Source organism: Candoia aspera, chromosome 6 (assembly GCF_035149785.1).
Source record: "Candoia aspera isolate rCanAsp1 chromosome 6, rCanAsp1.hap2, whole genome shotgun sequence".
NCBI classification, from domain to species: domain Eukaryota; kingdom Metazoa; phylum Chordata; class Lepidosauria; order Squamata; family Boidae; genus Candoia; species Candoia aspera.
In genome coordinates this window covers 20,859,691-20,882,737 of record NC_086158.1, presented here as the reverse complement: position 1 = coordinate 20,882,737, position 23,047 = coordinate 20,859,691, and the positions used below count along the sequence as shown (strand labels likewise).

Genomic DNA, 23,047 nt, shown 5'->3' with positions numbered 1-23,047 from the left:
TGGCAAATGAACTTCAGTAATAATATTTACCTACCTAAACAGATAAACAGAATGACCACAGGCACGCAAAAAAGAAGTGGGAGTGACTTCTGACCTTCTGATGGTTTCCCCATTGACTTTGCTTGTGGGAAGCTGGCAGAGCATGTCAGAAATCACAATCGCATGACCGTGGGGGCACTGCAACGGCCACAACTTTGCAAACAAAACTGGTGTGAACATTGTGGAAATTTCAATTCCACAGGAGTAATGGGTCCTGGATTTTTTGTGGATTCTTTAAGTTAGCAGATCTTAGGTACCTTGATTCAAAAATTGTTACACTATAATTTTTTAAATTTTATTTTATTTTATTTTCTATCCTTTATTATTTTTATAAATAACTCAAGGTGGGGAACATACCTAATACTCTTTCCTCCTCCTATTTTCCCCACAACAACAACCCTGTGAGGTGAGTTGGGCTGAGAGAGAGTGGCCCAAGGTCACCCAGCAGGCTTTCATGCCTAAAGTGGGACTAGGACTCTCAGTCTCCTGGTTTCTAGCCCTTTGTCTTAACCACTAGACCAAACTGGCTCTCGTTTGGGCTAACTTGAGGGTACAAACACACAAACAGATAAACACAATGAGAATTTTAGTAGTATATAGATAGTTCTGTGTGGTAGGGTATCTGGGTATCTGTAAGGCTACCTTATCCAAACAGAATCAACATGTCCAGTATATGTTCATCCCCGGAAAATTATTGGTGGTTTCTCACTTGTGAAGTAAGAAGGTTGCTGAGGCTCAGAGATACTTTTCTGAAATGGCACCTGTTCTTTAGAACAGCCTCTCACTAAAAGTTAGATTAGGCCCTCCCTTGGTAGCCTTCCAGAAGTTGATTAAAACAGAGCTCTCTGGGGTATTTTGGGATTAAGTTGGAATGATGCTATCTGTGTTTATGTTTATTGTTAGTTGCTCCATTTTAATCTGAGTGAAATTATTTTAATATGTCATGTTATCTTTACTGTGGATATTTTAAGTGTTAGAATTGTTTACTGTTATATACTTGTACAGGTAATCCTCACTTAATGACCATTTTAGTGACGATTCAGACTTAAAACGGTGCTGAAAAAAACTACTTACAACCAGTGCTCACACTTATGACCATCGCAGAGTCCTTGTGGTCACGTGATCACCATTTTTGACCTTCCTGGATGACTTCTGGCAAGCAAAATCAATGGGGAACCACAAGATTCACTTGACGACCATGTGGTTTGCTTAATGGCCATCGCAAAATAGGTCGTAAAATTGGGTCGGATGCGCTTAATGACTGCTTTGCTTACCAACTGAAATTTCAGTCTTAATTGTGGTTGTTAAGCTAGGACTACCTGTAAATCATCAGGAGACCTTGGAGATTTCAGCTATATATAATTTGATTAATAAATAAAGGAAGTGTTACTTAAAAAGCTACAGTACCTCTCAAAAAGGTAGCTGTACTTTCTGTTGCTCATATAGTTTGTTTATGCTAGCTTCATCATGTTTATCTTTCTTTGTTATGAGATTTATATATTTGGTGGTGAGTTTTGAAATGTGGGAAGCTAGGTGCACCCTACACTAAAATTTATAGATATTTTTTAGATGTTCTAGGATTTTTGGTAACCTGTTACTGTTTAACTCAGGGTTTATGTCTTCCAATGATTAGATAAATTTATGCTGATTATGGCAGAACTCTAAATATTTTAATGAATGTTTTCCTAATATTTTTTGTAAAGTGATTTGGCTTGAAATCATTCACATTCACTTGTGTTATATATTTCTAATTCATAATTCCTGCTTATTTTGGAATACATGACAACTTTATTTTGTAGCGCTGTCAGTTAAACAGTGCAGCTTCAAGTTTTTTGTGGGCTACTTCTACAGATACAATCTAATTGGTTTTTGAATTTTTTAGATGCTTTAGCTGCAAATTTTATTCAGATTATGTTCTCAATATTGCTAAAGACTAGCCAGTTTCTTAGTTAATATAATTTAATACAGTATTTTTACATACTTGTATCAGCAATTGTTAATTGCTACAAATATTACTTTGTATATTTTTAGCTCAAAGGTGTAGTTAAATAAAAGATTGAAATGAGACTGATAGTATTTTAGTATCTAAGCTTTCCCTAACCTGATGTTTTCCAGATGTGTTGTAGCCCCAACTTACAGAATTCTGAATCAGTGTAGCCTTTGCACAAAATCTTAAACACATGTCCTTCAAGGTAAACCACACTGGATTTTCCTGTAAATCAGAGATGGTCATTATTTGAGATATCAGAGACTACAGGCTTTGCTATGAGGCTATTCAGTAATGCTGTGATATCACTAGATGGAAAACAACCAAAATTGTTCCTCCTCCCCCAATTATGTGGGTTTAAGAAAGCTATATGTCAAGTAATTTTAGCAGTGTTCTGCTGGTATTCCAACTGTTAAAAATACTGAGCACCAGGAAAGTGGGGCAAAACTTCATAATTTTGATGGTATGCTCTCTGGGTGCTAGGGTGCCACAGGTTGCCCATTCCTGTTGAAAATACACATTAAGATTGCATTTAAGAAAGGACTGAAAAATGTTTTGTAGTAAAATTAAGATGCCAATAAAAATCTACACAACTGAAACTGTAGATGTGTATATAAAATGCTTATGTAATTTTTAAAATTATTAATCTGCTTTTCTGGTGGTTTTTATCCTCCTCCAGATGGCAGTATGGGAGAAAAGCATGGGCAAAATTCCGACTCCTGAAAACATCCCTCGCCTGTTTGACATGGTGAAAGTGAAAGATGAGAAGTTTTGCCAGGCCTTTTATTTTGTATTACGTGATACTCTGGTAGCCAATAACTTGGATCAGGCCACCAGAGTAGCATTTGGAAAAGGCAAAAGATGGAGAGTCATAACACTGCAAGGACAACTTATAGAACAATCAGGTACTTTTAAAAATACAAAAAAACAAAAACAAATGGAATTTATATATAAAGTTAACATTTCTGTTTTTAATACTTTCATAGGAACAATGACTGGTGGTGGCGGAAAAGTAATGAAGGGTAGAATGGGATCCTCTGTTATAGCTGAAACATCAGAAGATGAGGTTAGTATACTGGATAAATGCTGAATATGTATTTAATTTATTTGTATGCCATTTCCTATTATAACCTCAAAGTGGCTTACAATCAAGAACTAAAATACCTAATGTAGGTTTAAACAATAAAAATAACTTATTCAATTTAAAACGTAAGAGAAGGAAAAGAAAACCAAGGGGATCCTCGTGGACATACATACAGCAATCATATATAAAGGACTGGGAAAATATATAATATTATAAATATATAAAATTTAAATTTTATATATTTAGAATATAATAATATAAAATTTCGATACCATCAACCATGGTATCCTTTTGGGTCAGCTCAGGGAGTTGTGGGTGGGTGGTGTGGTTCTACACTGGTTCACCTCCTTCCTCCAGGGCCAATCAGTGGTGATAGGGAGTGATAGATCTGACCCTCAGCCCCTCCTTTGTGGGGTGCTGCAGGGTTTGGTTCTCTCTCCTCTCCTATTCAACATCTACATGAAACTGCTGGGTGAGATCATCTGTCACCATGGGATGAGGTGGTATCAGTATGCTGACAATACTCAATTGTATATCTCCATCCCAGGTGAGGTAAGTGATGCCGTAGTTGCCCTTTCCAGGTGCCTGGGGGCTGTAGGGGCCTGGATGGGGAACAACAGACTTCAGCTGAACCCTGGTAAGACAGAGTGGCTGTGGGTTTAGGGCTCCTCCGTATCCTGGACTTTGTCATCTTTGGTTCTGGATGGGGTTGCATTGTCCCAGACAGACCTGGTGCATAACTTGGGGATCCTCGTGGACTCACGGCTCCTGCTTGAAGAGCAGGTGGCAGCCGTGGCTAGAAGGGCCTTTGCACAGCTTTGTGTTGTGCACCAGTTACGCCCTTTCCTGGATTGGGAGGCCCCTCAAGCAGTCACTCATGCCCTTGTTCTCTCATATAGACTACTGCAATGTGCTCTATATGGGGCTACCCTTGAAGAGTATCCGGAAGCTTCAGCTGGTCCAGAATGTGGCTGCATGGGCTATTTTTGGCACCCCTAGAAGGGCACGCATAACACCTTTGCTATGTGAGCTGCATTGGATACCAGTCTGCTTCTGGGTCCAATTCAAGGTGTTGGTTATCACCTATAAAGCCCTACATGGCATGGGACTGGATTACCTAAGGGACCGCCTCTTCCCTGCTTCATCAGCCCCTCCCACCCGATCATGCAGAGAGGGCATGCTACGGGCCCCATCAATAAGAGAATTCCATCTGGCGGGGTCCAGGAGGTGGGCCTTCTCTGCAGTGGCACCCGCCATCTGGAATATCTTGTCCCCGGAGGTGAGATTAGCCCCATCGCTCCTAGCCTTCCGGAGGAAGTTGAAGACCTGGCTCTGCCACCAGGCTTGGGGTAGGGAGGAGAATAATCATACTTGGGGCTGGCTAGTGCCTTGAAGTGCCCCTCCTCTACAATGACTGAATGAGATCACAGCCATCTGGATTTTATTATATTTGGTAGTTCTGTGTTTTATAGTGTGTTTTACATTGAAATTTTATTATATATTTATTGTTTTATATTGTAAACCGCCCAGAGTTCCTCCTCTTGGAGGAGATGTGTGGTGACAAATTCAATAAATAAATAAATATTGAACGTTTAAATGCCTCACAAATTTCAGGAAGAAGAACATTCATGAATAAGATGACACCTGCAAATAACTTCCAGACAACACTTCGCTTTTTCAGGAGACCTTCCTATCAGCCAGTGTTTTAATTCAAAAGTGATCCTTCACATATCATGAACTCAAATTGCTTAGGACTTATACAGGTAGTCCTCATTTAGTGACTGCAATGGATTCTGATGACTCAGTCATTAAGTAAAATGGTTGCTAAGTGAACATACGAATGAGAGAGGCACTGTGAAGATCTCTAGTTGCTGCCATTTCATTCAGGAAAAATTCTCTCCTACAGTGTCCTGTGCCTGACCATTTTTTTTTTTTTAACTTTTTTTCTCCCCTCACAGGGCAGATACTGGTTAAACCAACTTTCTTCCTGAGCTGTTTTTCTCTGTAGCACAGCACTTCCCTTAAAAGTGCAATGGGCAAGTTAACAAGCTTAGCTCTGTGACCTCAATTAGTTGACTGGAACCCTGGGGACAGCTTGCAGCTGCTTCCTGAAACTGACCAGACCTTAATCAGTTTCATACTGAAGGCTTTTGTTGTGTAAATGCGCACATTGGTTACAAAATGATTTTTTAAATTATTTATTACTGTTGTATTTGTGAATGGTTGCTATCTGAGGCAGTTGCTAAATGAAGACTATCTATATAGCAAGAGAAAGACTTTGAACCTGACTCAGTAATGAAGTTGCAGTCAGTATGGTTCCTTTAGGAAAGGTCTAGAGTACTCCATTCAGCAACCTGTCCACCTCATTCATCACCACCTGCAGCTTCTATACTAAATGGAAGACCTGCCCCACATAGAGTATGTCATAGTACTCCACACATGAGATTACAAATGCGTTACCACTGTTGTCTGGCTGCCCCATCTAGGAAGAGGCATAGTTGGTATATTAGTTGAAGTCCATACAGGTAGTCCTCAAGTTACAACTGCAGTTGGGACTGGGATTTCCATCGCTAAGCAATGCGGTCATAAAGTTTGGTGTCATGTGACCGCATTGCTTATCAATGGCAATCCAGGCAGCCCTGGTTCTTGACATGCGGATAATTAAGCAGGAAGCAGTGGAAATCCCAAGTAAAGAGCATGGGAGTGCTGCAGGGCAGTGAGGGAGGCTCAGCGCAGACCACATGCAAGTTGGGGAAGGGGGGTGCTGCAGTGCAGCACAAGCTCAGGAAGGCCAGGGGAGGAGGGCACTGGTGAAGGTGTGTGCAAGTGCAGAAAGATGATGCAGAGTCTGCACGTATGCGAGCACAGGGAGGCCTGTGAAAGAGAGCGCTGGTGGGTGCATGTGTGTCTGTGCAAGCCCAGGGAGGCCAGGAAAATGGGCATGGGATGCGTGCAAGTGAAGGGGAGAAGGAGGTTGTGGTATATGCAAGTGAATAAAGGCCAGGGAGGTGGAGAGATTTACCCAAGTGACTTGAGACCTCCCTACTGGCTTCCTCATTGACTTTGCTTGTGGGAAGCTGGCAGGGAAGATCGCAAATGGCAATTGTGTGACCGCAGGTCACTGCAACTGGTTTGTAAGTGTGAGCTGGTTGCCAAGCGCCCAAATTTTGTTCATGTCGCCACAGGAGTGCTGCAACAGACGGCACTTCAAGGACCAGTTGTAAGTCCCTTCATTCACCACCATTGTGACTTCAAACGGTTGTAACTCAAGGATTGCCTGTAATAGGTACACATAGACCAGAGGTCACTTGGGCCTTCCATGATTTACAGTTCCAGGAACACCTCAAAACTACAGGCTTCTTTTTCTGAGGGAGTGTGAACCCATTCAGAACAGACAAATTCCCTAGTTATTGTACTCAGGAACCACTTATCCATACAGTCTTCATGTTTTCACTGAGTGTCAGTTTTTTGGCCTTTTTCTAGTTCATCACTTTATCCAGTTCAAAAAAGGGGCACTGAATGCACTTTACTGTTTTAGGGTAGAATAAAAGAATGTTGAAAACCTGTCAGGGTTTTCTTTGTATGTTATATCAAAGTCAAGGCAAGGTTATTTTGAGTTTCTTTCTCATGTTTTTCCTCTCTCAGGACTGAGTAGTCTTTTCTGAAACTTCCATCTTAATGGTTTGCTCGTTCTTTCCCCATTCCGAAGGCCTGGTCTGTTCCTTTGTTCAACCTCTGCTGTCAGAATCATCACCTTATTTCCTTACTTTCAGATGGGCCTAGCAGCTCACCAAAACCGATGAGCAAATATCACAGAGAAGAGCTAGGTGGAGCTGGAAAGTGCCCCCTCCCCTCATGATGCATAGCAGTCACCCCTAGAGGGTCTAGTGTGGCAGGAAAAAGTGTCTTCTTGTCCTGGGGATGATTGTTTGGCAATTCTGGAGTTAGAAACCCCATTCATTAGAATGGGGCTTATATGAAAATTTCAGATGGAACTGGCAGACAAGTTGTAGTGCCTGGATATCCTTTGCCCCCTGCCAATGACCTCTCCAATTCAGGTAGCCCTTCTGGTGGATTAGGTATCTTAAGCATCCCCTCCTGCATCTAGGATCCAGAATACATTCTATTTCATATATCTCTTTCTCATCCACCAAGACTTTGTGGAGAGTAACAAGTACAGAACACAAGGGATGATGCAATCACTCTCAAACAAAGAGTGACTGGTGAAACATCAGATGAAGCAGACAACTGCAATCAAAAAGCTAGTGGGCTAATTTGATCAGCACCAGAAAAAGAGCCATTAAACCTTGAGTCCAGCTTCTTAGATGAGCAGGAGGAAGGCAAAAACAGTGGAAAGCTACACCAAATTCCCCACCAGAATCTTAATGCTGTTTTGCTGCATGTTTATATACAGCCTTGGCCAAATATAACAATTCTTTTAAGAGTTGCTGACAGCCTGTCTCCTATAGAAAGTCAAGGTTCCAACAGAAGAGAATACATGCAGCTCAGGGCTGAACTGTGGAGTCCTTGGTGTTCTCTGAGCTTGGTTGTTTGCTTGCAGATGTTTCATTACCCAATTAGGTAAACATCAGTCCTAGTGAATGTGGGGTTTGCTCCCAGTTTATATGCAGTAGCTTGCCCTGCTGGTGTTGGTGGGGGTGTGGTTTTCTCCTTAGTAGTTCCTTGATTAGGGTATTGTTTTCTGCTTGATCGTTTGTCTGGTGTTAGTCCTTGCTTATCTGGGTGTTATCCATTTGCTACAGAAGTCAAGCCCAAAGGAATGATTAATGGAGAAAAAATATAGGTATTGCCCTCAGTGGTTAAAAATACAAGAATTTTACTGAACTAGACCTGACTACACAAGCATTCTGCCTTTTCATTGCTTAATGCTGTTGGACTTACAAGATGTACATGCAATTTGTACTTCATTGAATGTGCTGCAGGAATGTATAACTATCATGACTAGATGCCATTGATAGTATTATATCCCTGAATTTGTCTGTTCTCATTTGACCACTTTACAGGAATGAAATTTAATAATTTAGCTATCTGTTGTATGAAGAACTCCTTTTCTCAATCTAGAATTTCTGCCACCTAACTTCACTGGATGAGTCAGGTTCTGATATGAAAGAGGGAGAAAATAATTGTTCTATCAACTTTATGTTGTATATAATTTCATACTTCCCTCATTGTTTCCTTTTAACATAATTTAGTTTATTATACTCTCTAACTTCCAATCTATTTTTTACAGATTTTTTATAAATATTGCTTCCCATTCCACCCATTACAAATCTATATTTCTTCATATCTTCTTATTCAGTAATACAATATATATTCACTTCTGGTCATTTTACTAGTCAGACTTTAGAAGGGAGAGATGTTCTTTGTCACATGGATAGATACTCCAGCCCCTTCCTCTCGGACACAAAAGTTTCAGTCTCTTTAAAAACAGAGCTCAAAAAGCAGAACCGGAGAAAGAATCAGGAAAAAGCTGGAAAAATAACTAGGGTTCTGTTCATCTCCCCAGCAGTCCCAGAATTAACTTGTTGGAACTCTCAATTAGTGGGATGTCCGGGAGTAATTAAGAGGATTAACAATTTGGGGAAACTTCTGTCTCTGAAAGTTAGTGAAAAACATTTAGCAAGGTATCTAGGTATCGTCACCATGGGGTGAGATATTAATATGCTGATGGTTCTCAGTTGTACATCTCTGCCCATGGTGAGTCAAGCGATGCTGTGACTGCTCTCTCGGTGCCTGGAGGCTGTTGAGATCTGGATGGGGAGCAACAGGCTGAAACAACCCTGGCAAGATGGAATGGCTTTGGGTTCAGGGCTCCTTGGTTCTTGGAGAATTACTATCTTTGGTCATGGATGGGGTTGCACTGCCCCAGATGGACCCAGTGTGTAATCTGGGGGTTCTCCTGGACTTGCACTCCTGCTCAAGGAGCAGGTGGCAGTTGTGGCCAGGAGGGCCTTTGCTCAACTTTGTGTTGTGCACTAGTTGCACCCATTCCTGGACCAACATGCCCTTCTCAGAGTCATCCACGCCCTAGTCACTTCCCATTTGGACTATTGTAATGCACTCTACATGGGGCTGCTCTTGAAGAGTATCTGGAAGCTTCAGCTGCTTCAAAATGCAGCGGCCCATGTAGTTTTGCATAAGTCTAGATTTGTGCATGTGTCACCTCTTTTGTGGGAGCTGCATTGGTTGCTGATCTGCTTCTGGGTCCAATTGAAGGTGTTGGTTATCACCCTTAAAGCACTACATGGCTTGGGGCCAGATTATTTGCAGGACTGCCTTTCCCCAGTCACATCCACCTGGCACACCAGAGCAGGGAGACAGGGTATGTTGCTGGCCCATATATGACGGAAGTACATCTAATGGGACCATTAAAAGGGGCCTTTTTTGTGGTGGCTTCATCCCCATGGAATATCATTCCCCCAGAGATAAGATTAGCCCCACCTTGATACTTTTCCAGGAAGCCCTGAAGATGTTCTGTCAGCAGGCCTGGGGACCACAGGTTGACACAGAGCCAATCAAGTAGCTGATTTGATTGTGTTTGTGGCCAGAGTGGGGAGGTTGATGGGTTTTTTTATTGTGGATTTTAATTTTGTAAGCCACCCAGAGTCACTGTATGTGAGTCGCACAGCCATATAAATTTGTTCAATAAATAAAATAAATATATTTAGTTTATATTTTGTTTTATTATGCTCTGCTAAAGTCTCCTGTCTTTTTGTTTCTCTTTATAGGACAGGGTACTGATGAAATTACAATATTTCTGTAGAACTTCGTGTTCTGAAATTAAATTCTGCTTCAGTCTCTTTAGGGAGAGGGTTTTTTTCCCCATTTAGAACAGAACAATTACATCCTGTGCTCTGTCTAGAACAACTTTTCTGTGTTTTCTTTTGTATTATCTTCTGGATTTTCTGTTTACCTATTCAAGGTAACTGTACTGTATTTATGTGCGTTAAGATGGATTTTGCATCTTAATGTCTAAAGTTAAAAAGAGTTACAAGTAGTCCTCACTTAATGATTGTTCATTTAATGATGGTCTGAAGTTACGACGGCATCGGAAAAAGTGCTTTATGACCAGTTGCAGCATCCTGCGGTCACATGATTTCTATTTTCGCACTTTTTTGCCAGTTTCCAGGAGAAAATGTCATTGGGGAAGCTGAATTTGCTTAACGACTGCAGTGATTTGCTTAATGACCCGTGATTCACTTGAAGGTTATAAAGTTGGGTCTGGTCATGTGGTGACTCACTTAACGACTTCACTGCTTAACAACCACATTTCCAGTTTCTTTTCTGGTCATTAAGTGAGGGCTACCTGTATTACATTATATCCTTCCTTGCATTTTTTTATCTTTGAATCATGAGAAAGACAAAACAGAATGAGAGAGCCATGCCTCGCCCACATATCAGTGCTAGGGATAGGGTGCCAGGTGAGGCACTCCTCTACAAGATGGGAGTGAAAATAGGAATTACCAAGCTGCTAATTTGGAGCAAGAGGCAGGGCCAAAGTATAAAGACCAGATCTTTAGGAGAGGAAGGTTGAGGACTCCCATCTTCTATCCTTCTGGTTGAGCCATGTTAACTTACATTTTATTTTTGCAGGTCCATGAAATGGACTCACGACTGCAAAAAAATTCTGAAAAAGCCATGTTATGTCAGGTGCAGAAAGTTCAACTGGAAGAAATAATAGCAAATTTACGCAAAAATATTAGAGAAATGAAAAACACCTTAGAAAAATACACTGCCAGTATTAAGGTAAGAATCATTGTTGTTGCATAGCAACAATCTTTTGTTGGAGGGGACTAATCTTCTTGGATGGTAATCTTTTGAAATTTTGACATAGTCCTATTTAAAAATAGTGGCGAAGAAAGTAAATGCAAGGTTCTGAACCTTAGAAAATGAAACTATTCTTTTGAACCTATACTTTTATTGCCGAGATCCATTTTACAGGAAAGCAAACCTTTGAGTCTAAGTGTATTACCGTGCCCAAGATCATAATTTTATGCATCAATTAAGTTTCACCAAAATACAAACTTGAATCCATAATTTTCTAGTCAAACAAGTTGCTTTATTGGAAAGTAAATTAGTTATGCTAACATAAATAACTTTCAGATGTGCATGAATATAAGAAAAAGAAGCATTATGAACCCCAAAGAAAAACTTTCTTCATCCACTTTTATATATTAAAGACATATTTCTAAGAAAATTACAGAAAAGTAGTAGAGTATAGCTTCTGAAATTTCAACCCCATAAAATAGCTGTACTCTGGCTCGCATGACTAGAAGAGGGCTTAAAATGGAAGAATTGGCAATATTCCAAACTGTCTTTCATAAGGATGCACTGGGGGAATTTTTCTGGAAATTTTGAATCTAGCTGCTGGCCTGATCCAGCCCATTTTTGAATTCAGTCTTCATTTTGCCATATTCTCTCCCCACAACAAATATTTTGTTAAGGTTTTAGAAAGTTATTACGCTAAAGGGTAGACAGAATCCTGACAACCTTTGCATAATTTCTTTCCAACGTTCTATTGGGTTCGAAAGAATTTTTTTAAAAATCCCAGCACCATTAGATTATTGACATAGGCCTTTATAATCTTTAAAAATTAAAATTCATGTCTCTATAGTGATAGTGTAGGTTGTCACAACCCCTATGTATTTATGAAGTCACTTCTTGGCAATAGTTTATGAAATAATTAATATTGCTGACATAGTGAAACATAAGCATATACTTGTTTCGCACAGGATTATCTGGAAATTGGTATTATTTATCTCTGTGTAATACAGTCTCTCCTCTGAAACGAAATCTTTCGCCATTTTTCATTTTTGAAAAATTGATTTTTTAAATAATGCTTGCAGTTTTCTAATTATAATGTTTATAGTTTATAATGTTTAAGTTGGTACCCCGACACTGTGTGTAATCACAAAGTGATGCTCAACCTCCCACCCACCCACCTACAAAAATTGCTGATCCCTTTACTGGGATCTTTCTTGTTGCTATTGGTGTTCCAATTCAAAGTCATCTTGGATGAAACTATGCAGAGTTAATTCCCAGATCTGGGTCAAAATTTAATTGATTGTCCTGGTAGATAAATTATTTTGACTTCAAGATTAAAGTAGCATAACAATATTTTTCACGTAGATCATTTAACTTTGTTTTGAAACTAAGGAAACTAAAAGCTTATGGATTTTTTTTTTTTTTTTTTTGGTCTAACCTCAGTCAACAGAACTGGATTAACTTCTTCCCAAGAAATATTCTGAATATTTTGTCTGCTTTGAAATTCTGGAAAAAGACACTAGGGTTCAAAAGACTGCCTTTCTGCAGTGGTATTTCTGTTAATTAATATAACTAGGAGAGGGCAGCTATCTTCAGATTGTCATACTGTCAAGATTTACAAGTTTAAATTCTTCATTTGGAAGTATGAAAAAAATTAGAATTTTAGAACAGGTATGTGAATTAGGAATTAGGAATTCATTTTAATCATCACTCTGAAGCAAGTGGACAGGAGAGGAATATTTTCTTTTGGTGGCAGAACTTCCTGTATCATGAAATGGTATTCAAAAAGTGTAGCTTTTGAGGCGTCTGCTCATCTGGAGTAAATTGAGACTTGTCTTTCATGTGGATTATGCAATACTCATGGTCTTTGTTCCTCTTTCTCTGAATGATAATTGCACTAAAAATCTTGCATATCTATATACTACTAAAACTCTGATGTCTGTTTGTTGTAACCTTTAACTGGGCCGAATGGTACATCATGGGCCAACAATTTTGAACCAAGATACCTCAAATAGGCTAACTTACAGAACGCATCCAAAATCCGGGATCCATGATTCTTCTGGAGTTGAAATTTTGCAAATTTTATGAAACATTTTATGACATAAAAATTATCATAAAACATTTCATTACGTAATACAGAATGTCATAAAACATTTCCTGTGGTCAACTGATGTTTGACTGTGCTATACAGTTCAATATGAATGACATGGGCTATTTTCAAGAAAGATATGTCTCTGAATATCTCCCTGAGTTTTTAAGAACTTTTCTGGTGAAGGCAGTACATTAGAAGCTCTGCCATTATTGAAGGCATTGAATCTGGTAAGGAAATATCTATGAAACAATGACAGGTTGTCTAGTTTTATATAGACTAACAAGCGTATTTTTATCTTTTAGAGTTTGTTGGATCAAGAAGCTCACTTGAAAGTCCAGGTTAGCGAACTAGAAGGAAATGTAATTGTTTCTGCTCCCAATAAAGTCAAGCAAATAGAAATGGAGAAAAAATGTAATAGCTTCAAAGAAGGTAAATAAACTTTTTTGTGACAAGTATTTGAATTCAAAATTAATGCATATAAGGCAATAATCTTGACTATTAACCTTATATAAGTGTGTTTTAGAATACCACCAAATGCTTGTATTTTAAAAAAATAGTTGAATTTTATTAAATTTAGGCTGTAAATGTGTACATACTTGGGATTAATTTCCATTGAACACAGTGCAGCATATATCTGGGTAGACATTGAGTTTGCTTTTTTTTTAAATAGATTTTTTTAATTAACTAAATGCAAAAAGCAAAAAGAATACACAAAATCATACAAGAAGGGGAAAAAAGCTAACAACCCCCCCCCCCCAACATCTAGGACATATATTGACAGACATATATATATCAATAAACAGGCATGATGGCACAACCAAGTCTTTATCCCCTTCCTAAAGGCAAGAAGGGCAAGGGCCAATCTGAGTTCTGGGCGAATGATGTTCCATAGGGCAGGCTCCCCAGCAGAAAAGGCTTTCTTCCTGAGTCCTGTCAGATGATATTTCTTAGTAGACGGGACCCCTAACATGTCTGCCAGATCTGATGGGATGGCTAGATGTAACCAGGGAAAGGCGGTCCCTCAAATATCCCCAGTCCAGGAATGGGCACAAGTGGCATACAAGACACAGTTGTGCAAAGGCTCCCCTGGTTACAGATGCTGCCTGCTCTTTTGAGCAGGAGCTGTGAATCCAGGAGAACCTTTAGATTGTCATCAAGTCTGGATGGTGTAATGCCACCCAACCAGAACCTGGAAACTCTGCAACTTCCGGATCTGGAGGACCCAAAACAGCCACTTGGGCTTGGCAGGGTTGAGCCACAACCTGTTCTTCCCCATCCAGACCCACATAGCCTCCAGACACTGGGAAAAGCTTGACAACTTCACTTGGACAGCTGGGGACAGAAATACATAGCTAGGTATCACTGGCATATTGATGATACCTCACCCTGAACCAACAGATGACCTCTCCCAGCATCTTCATGTAGACATTAAAAAGGAGAGGGGAGAAGGCAGAGCCCTGAGACATCCCACAAAGCAAGGGCCTAGAGCTCAACTGCTTCCCTTCCACCAACTGGAACCAGCCTTGGAGGAAGGAGGAGAACCACTTCAGAATGGTGCCCTCAACCCCCTTACCCGGTCCAGAATGATGGAATCAAAGGTCAACAAGAGAGGCAGGATGGACGCACCACCCCTATCCTGAGCTGACTACAGTTCATCAACAAGCGCGACAATGCTATTGGTAAAACTCAAAACAATAGTTCTTAAAAATTCCACCCTTAACAGCAGCAACAAATATGCACTGAAATATTAATTGAAGGAACTTAAAATAATAAGCCAATACAACTGAAACCACATTACTGTCACAAGAGTGTGAGTGTGTGTGTGTGTGTGTGTGTGTGATATTATTCAGATAACTTGAAGCTTAGCTTTTAAAATAATGCTACCTGCTTCCATAGGGATAACAATTATAGATTTTTCCAAGAATCTTATTCCATAAAGTTTTGTAAGATAGGTTAAATAATTTTATGTCATAAGCAGTAGCTTCCAATTAGTAAAGCCAGTGTTTCATGCTGTTTTTGTGTTTTCATGCTATTTCTTTTAGCTAAAATGTTTCATCTATCAGGCAAGTAAGTTAACATAACTATTTATAATGTTATAATTTCCAAATCTTTGTTTATTGAAGATGTGCAAATGGTATATTGCCATCCAATGAATGCTGATACATTTTTATTGAGAATATTGTGTGATATTAATACATAAATATAATTGGAGCAATTTAAGCTCATTTAGCATCATTTTTAGAATATTTCTTTTCGACAGATTATGACAAAGTAGCTGCAAAAGCTGACAAATTAGAAAAAGAAGTTAAGAGACTACATAATCTCATAATTGAGATAAATAACAATAAACTTAAAGGTCAGCAAGACGATCTTGATAAGATAAACATGGAAATAGATCAGTGCACTTCTGCCATTACAAAAGCTCAGGTGGCTTTCAAGACAGCTGAAAGGTATGATTTCCTATTTTTTACCAACGTCCTAGAAATAGAATCATGATATTTAATGTAATTATTGTGTTTAAATAAAGTAATTAACAAATCTGTTAAGTAATCAATTTGCAACATTATTACTGTTGTCAGTTTTTTTTCCCTTATAATTAAATCTTCAGTTCTTAATATTCTGGATTCTGCTGTTGTGTGGTACATTGTCATCTACACAGTCATGGAAATAGGGTAAGAAATCTATGGAAAGACTGTGTCATGGATGTTAAGATGAAAGTTTGTAAACAGGACCATGAATAAATGTTGCTAAATATATGAGGCTTAGGGGTTTTTTTCTCAAGAAAATGGACATAATTCCAGTACTTGATCTATCAAAGTAAAATTATTAAAAAGTTGTATTTGTATTTTCATATTTCAAAATTGATAGAATATGTAAATACCTTTTTAATTTATTAAATATATATACTGTATGCTACTGGCAAAGCCAGCCCACAGGGGGTTATTAAAGTTCTGGCATATTAAATGAGAAATTCTTTCAAATGCTTACAGAAATTGTTGATGGTGAAATACTGTTGTTGGAGATATGAATGGAGTGTTAGACTCGAATTTGGATAGATAAATTCAAAGATAAAAAAGGAAAGTTCCACAAAAAATCTTTCAGTATATGGACATATTGGCTTTGACAGATCCCTGGAGGCTACAAAATCCAAAAAAAAGAAGGGGGGGACAAAACATTTTACTCAGCAGGACACCAAGCAAATTCCAAAATTGACATGTTTTGGGTCTCCAAGGCTTTTACATCATCCATCGAGGAAGCAGAGATTCTCCCAATAACATATTTAGATCATCACTCAATTTTAATAACATGGTTTAAAGGATAAAAATCATTATTTAAATTGAGGATGAATGACAGGTTGTTACTCCAAAAAGGTGTATTACAGAAAGGTAAAGAATAATTACTTTTTTAAAAAAAAATTACTATAATTCTAGGAATGTCAGCGACAGCCTTATGGGAGATAAGTAAAGCTTACATGAGAGGAATTCTTGTGAGGTTTGCAACAATTCAGAAAACAGTATAACAGTTGGAAATCACAATTGAAAGAACAGATAAAAGAATTAGAACAAATTCATAAAGCTAATCCAAAGCAACAGGTATTAAGAGAATTGAATAAAGTTAAAAAAATTAAATTTATTAGAAGTGCAAGAACTTCAAAGTAAGATAAAATATGTCAGACAAAATTGTTTTGAGAATGCAGATAAACCAGGAAAATTGTTGGCATATCAAATTAGAAAAGAGAAGGAAAAGACAGTAATAGTGATAAAAAAGGGAACAAATAATTGTATACAAGATCAGAAATCACAGAAAACTTGCAGAATTTTTCAAAAAATTATATTTCAAGCAAAAATTGACAAAAAAGGCTTGAACACATATATTAGTGACTCATCGTTTAAAGAATTTAATGAACAACCTAGACAAATATTAAGCAAACCTGTAACTACTCGAGAGCCTAAGGAAGCAATTAAAAAATTAAAATTGACAAGACGCAAGGCCCAGACAGGCTGACAGCTCAATACTACAAAATATTAAAGGAAAAACTGTTGGAACCACTGGTAAGAACAATGAGTGAAATTAAAGGAACAAAAATAATACCAAAGACATGGGGAGAAGCATATGTAAATTTGACTTATAAACAAAGGAACAAACCAGAGGAACCACAGACATATATTCCTATTTCTTTAGTGAACATCAATTATAAGCTATTTACTGCAATGTTAACTGAATGTTTAAGTATATTTCTGAAATAATGCATACAGATGAAACAGGTTACTTTTCCAAAAGACAATGAAGGGCAACAGTGGATTTATAATAAATGCACTAGAATATATCAACAATACAAAAACACTGACAATATTTTTAGATGCAGAAAAAGCTTTTGACATATTTCTCATTAGCAGTTTTAAACAAAATGAATCCAGGAGAAAGATTTAAAACATGGATGCAGAGCATATATCAACAACAAAGAAAACCGCATGCAAGTTGGCATAGAACTAGTGTTTCTGCAGAAAGTTTGAACTTTACTGTGTTTAGAGTCCCCCTTTTGAGGGAGATGGGCGGTGATGAAATTTGATAAATAAAATGTATGTATTTAATGCATGTTAAAAAGAGGTTTTTAATATATATATATATATATATATATACACACACACTTTGTAGAAACCTGAAAAAAACAGAGGATGCAGTTGTTCGCACTGAGAAGGAAATTGAAGAAAATAAAAAGAATATGCAAATCTTAAAAGAACAGCTGACTGCATTAGATGAAAGAGCTGCTGAAGTTATAAATAACAGCAAAAAAGCTGAAGTATGTATAATATTTGCTTAGTTTTTCAGATGACACTTAAAATAGTCATAGTGATAAATGAACACAAAATGTGCTTATTGTATAAAAGATTAGTGTTTTCTGCCAGTACTACTGAATCCTCTGGTAAGCTCTCAGCAGTACCAAAAATTATATATGAGGGAAGGGTATCAGGTGAAATTCACTCTGTTTAAACTCTATTCTGTTAAAGTAGTTCTGAGTAAACTGAGTTGCTCTTTTATAGTCTTTAACAGTAACATTTGAAAGCACAGTAAAAATCAGTGTTTCTCCTGTTCCATATTATGGTTATGTCGCTTGTGTATCATGGGGATAAAACAACTTTTCTCAGTGTTCCATTTTGCCTAACCATCATAAGACCTAATTGTGCTGACTGAGAATTGTTAACCAAATAGATGGAAGACACCATATAATAATATGGGAGGGTATTCTAATTTTCAGGGGAGTTACAGAAAGATTGCCAAAACCTCGCTTGTTTGGTATATCAGATTAATGCTTTCTTGGGGACAGTTGTGTTGGCAGCAATAAAAAAAACCAAAAGCAGATTGAGTGTACTTTTCAGTGTTATTCAACAGATACCAATACTAGTAGAAATATTATGTTCTAAGACATGGACTGTAAATCCTCTGCAGTAAGTGGGAAACATGTTCTTGTCTTAGTGCTTATAAAACAAGGCAGACTACAGGCTGCCCGTTCAGTCCCCTTTAAATTGTTAATTTAAATCTGACATATCAGTTGAATTTTTTACCTGCAGCTTCCTCCTCCTCCTCCCACATCCCTCAGTTTGATTTCTTTTTGCATTTTAATGGAATGAAAGGGTTATTAGGTAAGAATGGACTGCCACCTTCTGTCTTCTAGCTAAAACATCCCAGCCAGATTTTGCTGCCAGAAAAAATTATGTCCGTGCAATTGTCATTATTTCACATGTTTGAATCACTAATTCCTGCTAGCAGAAACTTCAGAGGTACTTGTCGATAGTTGCAATACCATGAGAATTTCACTTGCATTAGGACCTTTCCAACAAAAGTATCACTCAGGTGTGCAAACTATGGGTTCGGTTTCCAAATGGTTCTTCAAAATACACAGAAGTACAAACTTGGCAGTTGTCTACAGTACCTTAAAGCAGCTATGTCCTGGGATTGCATGACTGCCCTTCCTAGCTACTTGCACATCCTGGGAAGGAGCACAGCTGTTTTGAGGTGTTGCAGAAATGTATCATGCTCCTATATGTTCCAGAGCACATTTTGGAGACTGAATTAAAAGCATTACACAGCAGATGTAGATGGAGTAGTAAGATAGCATCCAGCAAAAACGCAGCTTTCTAAAACCTCCAAAGTAGAAATTGACAAAGGCTTTCTTTATGGAATATTCTCTGACTTTACAAGAAAGAGAAGAGTAACCTGCCCATAATTCAGTAGCAGAACACTGGAAGCAAAACAATTCTTATTATGTCACCTAAGCAGACAAAACTTGTGTGGCTTTTTCAATCACTTTCCTTGGAAGTTTGATTAATTTTGATGCTTTTCTAATATTTTAATTTGGCATAGTAACTTTATATTTGCATATCTTAATTAAAGATATATTAAAAGGTATTTTAAAATAGACCATTAGAAATGCAAATGTTATGATAGTCTAATACTAAAGATTTAATTTTAACTTGTTGTTTAGGAGTCCTTACCAGAAATTCAGGAGGAAAGTCGTTTGGTGCTTCAGAAAATTAAAACTATACAAGAAGAAGAACATCTGCTTCAAAAAGAGGCTCTCAGTATTAGGCTTAAAATTGAACAACTAGACAGTCACATTGCTGAGCATCAATTAAAGATTAAATATTGGCAAAAGGAGGTAAATACTTTTATATTTTTTAAAAATAAGACAAATTACATATTTAGAAAATGGTCCTAGATGGTTGCTTATATTATATAATAGACATTAAAATATCACATGTATTGTATGCTGAAATTCGTAAAGATCCATCACTGAAAGTTTCAATGGTTGGCTGGTTTTGGTAAATTCTCATTAGACAGCCAACCATCTACTCCTACCCCATCTATCATGTATTATCTTGAACAGCTCAGCCTTTCAATTGTCTGCTTATGGCTTATTTTTTTCAGGATTCCTATTTTATTTATTCATTTATTTCCTCTATATTGCACTTACATTAGGATTATAACATGACAATTTTTGTTTTCTGAATTTTAAGAAATTAATCCACTTTGTGTATAAGAAAAACTAAATTGTGGCATATTTACTCTTTGGGCAGTCTTGCTGATTAGCAGTAAAAAATTAAAACTACCCTTGCTTTGAGGAGTAACTGGCTCTTGAGGGAAAGGTAGAATTTCTGTGTGACAACCAGTATTTTCTGCTGTTATTGCTGCCAAAATCTACTTTGTAGGCTGTGGGAGTAAATTAGATTAAATAAATTTAATAAATTAGGGGAGGGATTAATCCTTTCTTAATCCCTTCTAATAGCAATACAATATTGTGGCAACAGCTTGGACATTGATTTTCATTAGTGAAATGCTATGTAGTAAAAGAACTTATTCACACCAGAGAGAGACAGACACACACATACGCACACCATGCTGTAGATCATCTAGTTTAGTCTCAAATGTCACTTGATAAGTTTCAGCTCTCTTAGATTTCCTTGCTATGTGGAATAATTGGTGCTTGAATTAAAAGGTGTATATAATTCACATAATGAATAAAATATTATTTATAATGTTTGCACAAAATACATGAAGAGATACAGCAACTCTGTATTCACACTTTGGCAATCCTACACTGAATATTATCATCTATCTTTGGAGGCAAAGCCAAAGTTCTAAGTGAAATTTCATTGGCATCTGGAGTGTATATCAGTTCCAGTTGTACCCCTTCAGATGATAAACAGATTTTCCTCAGAGCTCCAAAGAGCTGCAATTCTATCCATACTTTGCTGTAAAATGTACCTTCTTTCTATCTCCTTGTTAGATATTAGAAGGAAATATTCTGAAATTTTGACAAAACTTCCTAATTATTCCACTATAATACGGGTTTTTCTAAGCTTTTGAAGAGACTGCAGGATAAATTCGGTGAAAGCTGGCTCACCTACATACATAGCATAACCTATTCTAAGATTGATCCGAAGTGATGCACTGTGAATGGCTATTGGGGGACATAGATAAAAATCCCTGTTCGACTCACTCCACTGCCAATCTGTAGATCAGTTCTTCAACTGGTTCCATTTACAAAATGGTAGCCCTGGGGAAGTCCTCGCAGGGCTGCTATGAGGATTTTTCTGGGCATCTGTCAGATAAAAGTTCCTCAGATTTCCACAGAGTTGGACCCTGGCTGTGCAGGTCCCATGGAGTTGGCTGAAACAGGATCTTGCTCAATTATCTGGGAAGAGTTTGAGCCTGTGAGGAAATGGACTAGGGGACCACTTGGAGCTCTGAGTTCTGCCTGCTATGTTTTAAATCCCACCTGGCTCATCAAGATTTCCAGGGAAGTGACATTACTTCCAGGCAGCAGTGAGGGAAGGGATGGTTCTGCCTGCTTTGAAAAAAGCAGTGGTTTGCTTTCTCCAGAGGTCATGCTAGATCCAATGGTCTTGGGCAATTTTCATCCTGTCTCCAACCTTCCTTTCTTGGGAATGGTTGTTTAAAAGGCAGTAGGCTTACAGCTCCAAAGGTCCCTGGAGGAAATGAATTATCTAGAGCCTTTTCAATTGGGTTTCAGCCCAGTATAGTACTGAGATGGCATGATCAGGTATAGGATGGGGGGGTAGTGCACCCTGGTTCTCTAAGTGGCTTTTGATACCATCAATCATGGTACCCTGCTAGGCTGGCTTAGGTGGTTGGGAGTTGAGGGGGCAGCGGCACTGTCTTATCGTAGTTTTCCTCTTTCCTCCAGGGCCAGTACCATTTGCAGACTCCTGCATTATGGGATTCCCCAGGGCTCAACTCTCTTCCCACCCACCCCCTTTTTTTTTTTTTTTTAATTCATTCAATCATGTCCAATTCTCAGAGACTGCCTGGACAAGTCCCTGCAGTTTTCTTGGCAAGATTTTTCCTTTCTAGGGCTGAGAGAAAGTGACTGACCGAAGGTTACCCAGCTGGCTTTGTGCCTACGGTGGGACTAGAACTCACGGTCTCCCAGTTTCTAGCCTGATGCCTTGACCACTACACCAAACTGGCTATCTCAGGAAAGATTACTCCTATTTAACATCTATGTAAAGGCACTGAGTGAAATCATCCATCCATGGGAGGTTAAGTACAATCAGTACACTGATGATACTCAGCTGTATGTTTCTACCCTGGACTATCAAATAATGCTATCAAGGTTCTTTCATAGTGCTTCAAGGCTCTGAGGGTCTGAAAGAGGAAGAATAGGCTTTGATTCATCCATAACAAGATCAAGTAGCTTTGAGTTTTAGGGCAGTTTTGGGTGCACCTTGGTAAACCCAGATAATACCTCTGCAGTGGTTTTTAGTAGGCTTCCAGGAATAAAATGCTGATAGTCACTTATAAAGCTCTACATGGCACAGGACCAGGTTATTTGCAAGACCATCTATTCCCAACTCAGTCCATTCGTCCCATTGGTTCTGACAGGGTGGGCATGCTCCAGGTCCCTTCCATGAAATAATGCCATCTACCGGAACCCAGGAAACATACCTTCTCTATTGAAGAACAGCATCCTCCTTAAGTTCCAAATAGCCCCAATCCTATTAGCCTTTAAGAGAGCCTTGAAGCCCTGGTTTTTCCTTCAGGATTTGGGCAGCCTGTTAGAATCCAATACATATGAAGCTTTGATTCTGACAGTCTTTTAGTCTTTATTGTAAAGTTAATTATGATATCCTGTGTTTTTATGGTTTTTGTATTGTGAGCTGCCTAGAGTTACAAGGTTGAGGTGGGTGCTATATAAATTTAATGAATGAATGATAGGAAAGAAGGATAGAGCACAATAGTTGGGTGCTATACAAGTTCTATAAATGTATGTGCGTATGTATGTATGTAAGAAGGATAGAGCAGCAGTAGTTGGGTTCTTTCTCTAGCAGCTCAGGTTTGAATGGCACAGAAATCCATATTACATCTTGGTAATAAATCACCAGTTCAACAGTACAAATGGAATAGCATTGTTATTGTAGGCTTCATTTCTGTGCTGCGCCTACAGGGGAACTTCTCTTTCATGCTCATTCTAGATAGGGAATGCGTGTAGGATAGCAAGAATGGCAGAAACTGCTTGGTTTCTCTGCTGGGCTTTGTA

General features: G+C 38.3%; 1 protein-coding gene across 1 annotated transcript in view; it reads left to right on the top strand.

The window, feature by feature from the left end:
• Window positions 1-23,047, top strand: part of SMC4 (structural maintenance of chromosomes 4) — a 70,743-nt gene that overhangs the window by 34,051 nt on the left and 13,645 nt on the right. The window contains exons 14-20 of the mRNA XM_063306501.1: window positions 2,706-2,931; window positions 3,013-3,092; window positions 10,725-10,877; window positions 13,290-13,416; window positions 15,248-15,437; window positions 17,644-17,788; window positions 19,472-19,645. Coding sequence (XP_063162571.1) covers window positions 2,706-2,931; window positions 3,013-3,092; window positions 10,725-10,877; window positions 13,290-13,416; window positions 15,248-15,437; window positions 17,644-17,788; window positions 19,472-19,645 — 1,095 coding nt within the window. The remainder of the gene's footprint in view (window positions 1-2,705; window positions 2,932-3,012; window positions 3,093-10,724; window positions 10,878-13,289; window positions 13,417-15,247; window positions 15,438-17,643; window positions 17,789-19,471; window positions 19,646-23,047) is intronic.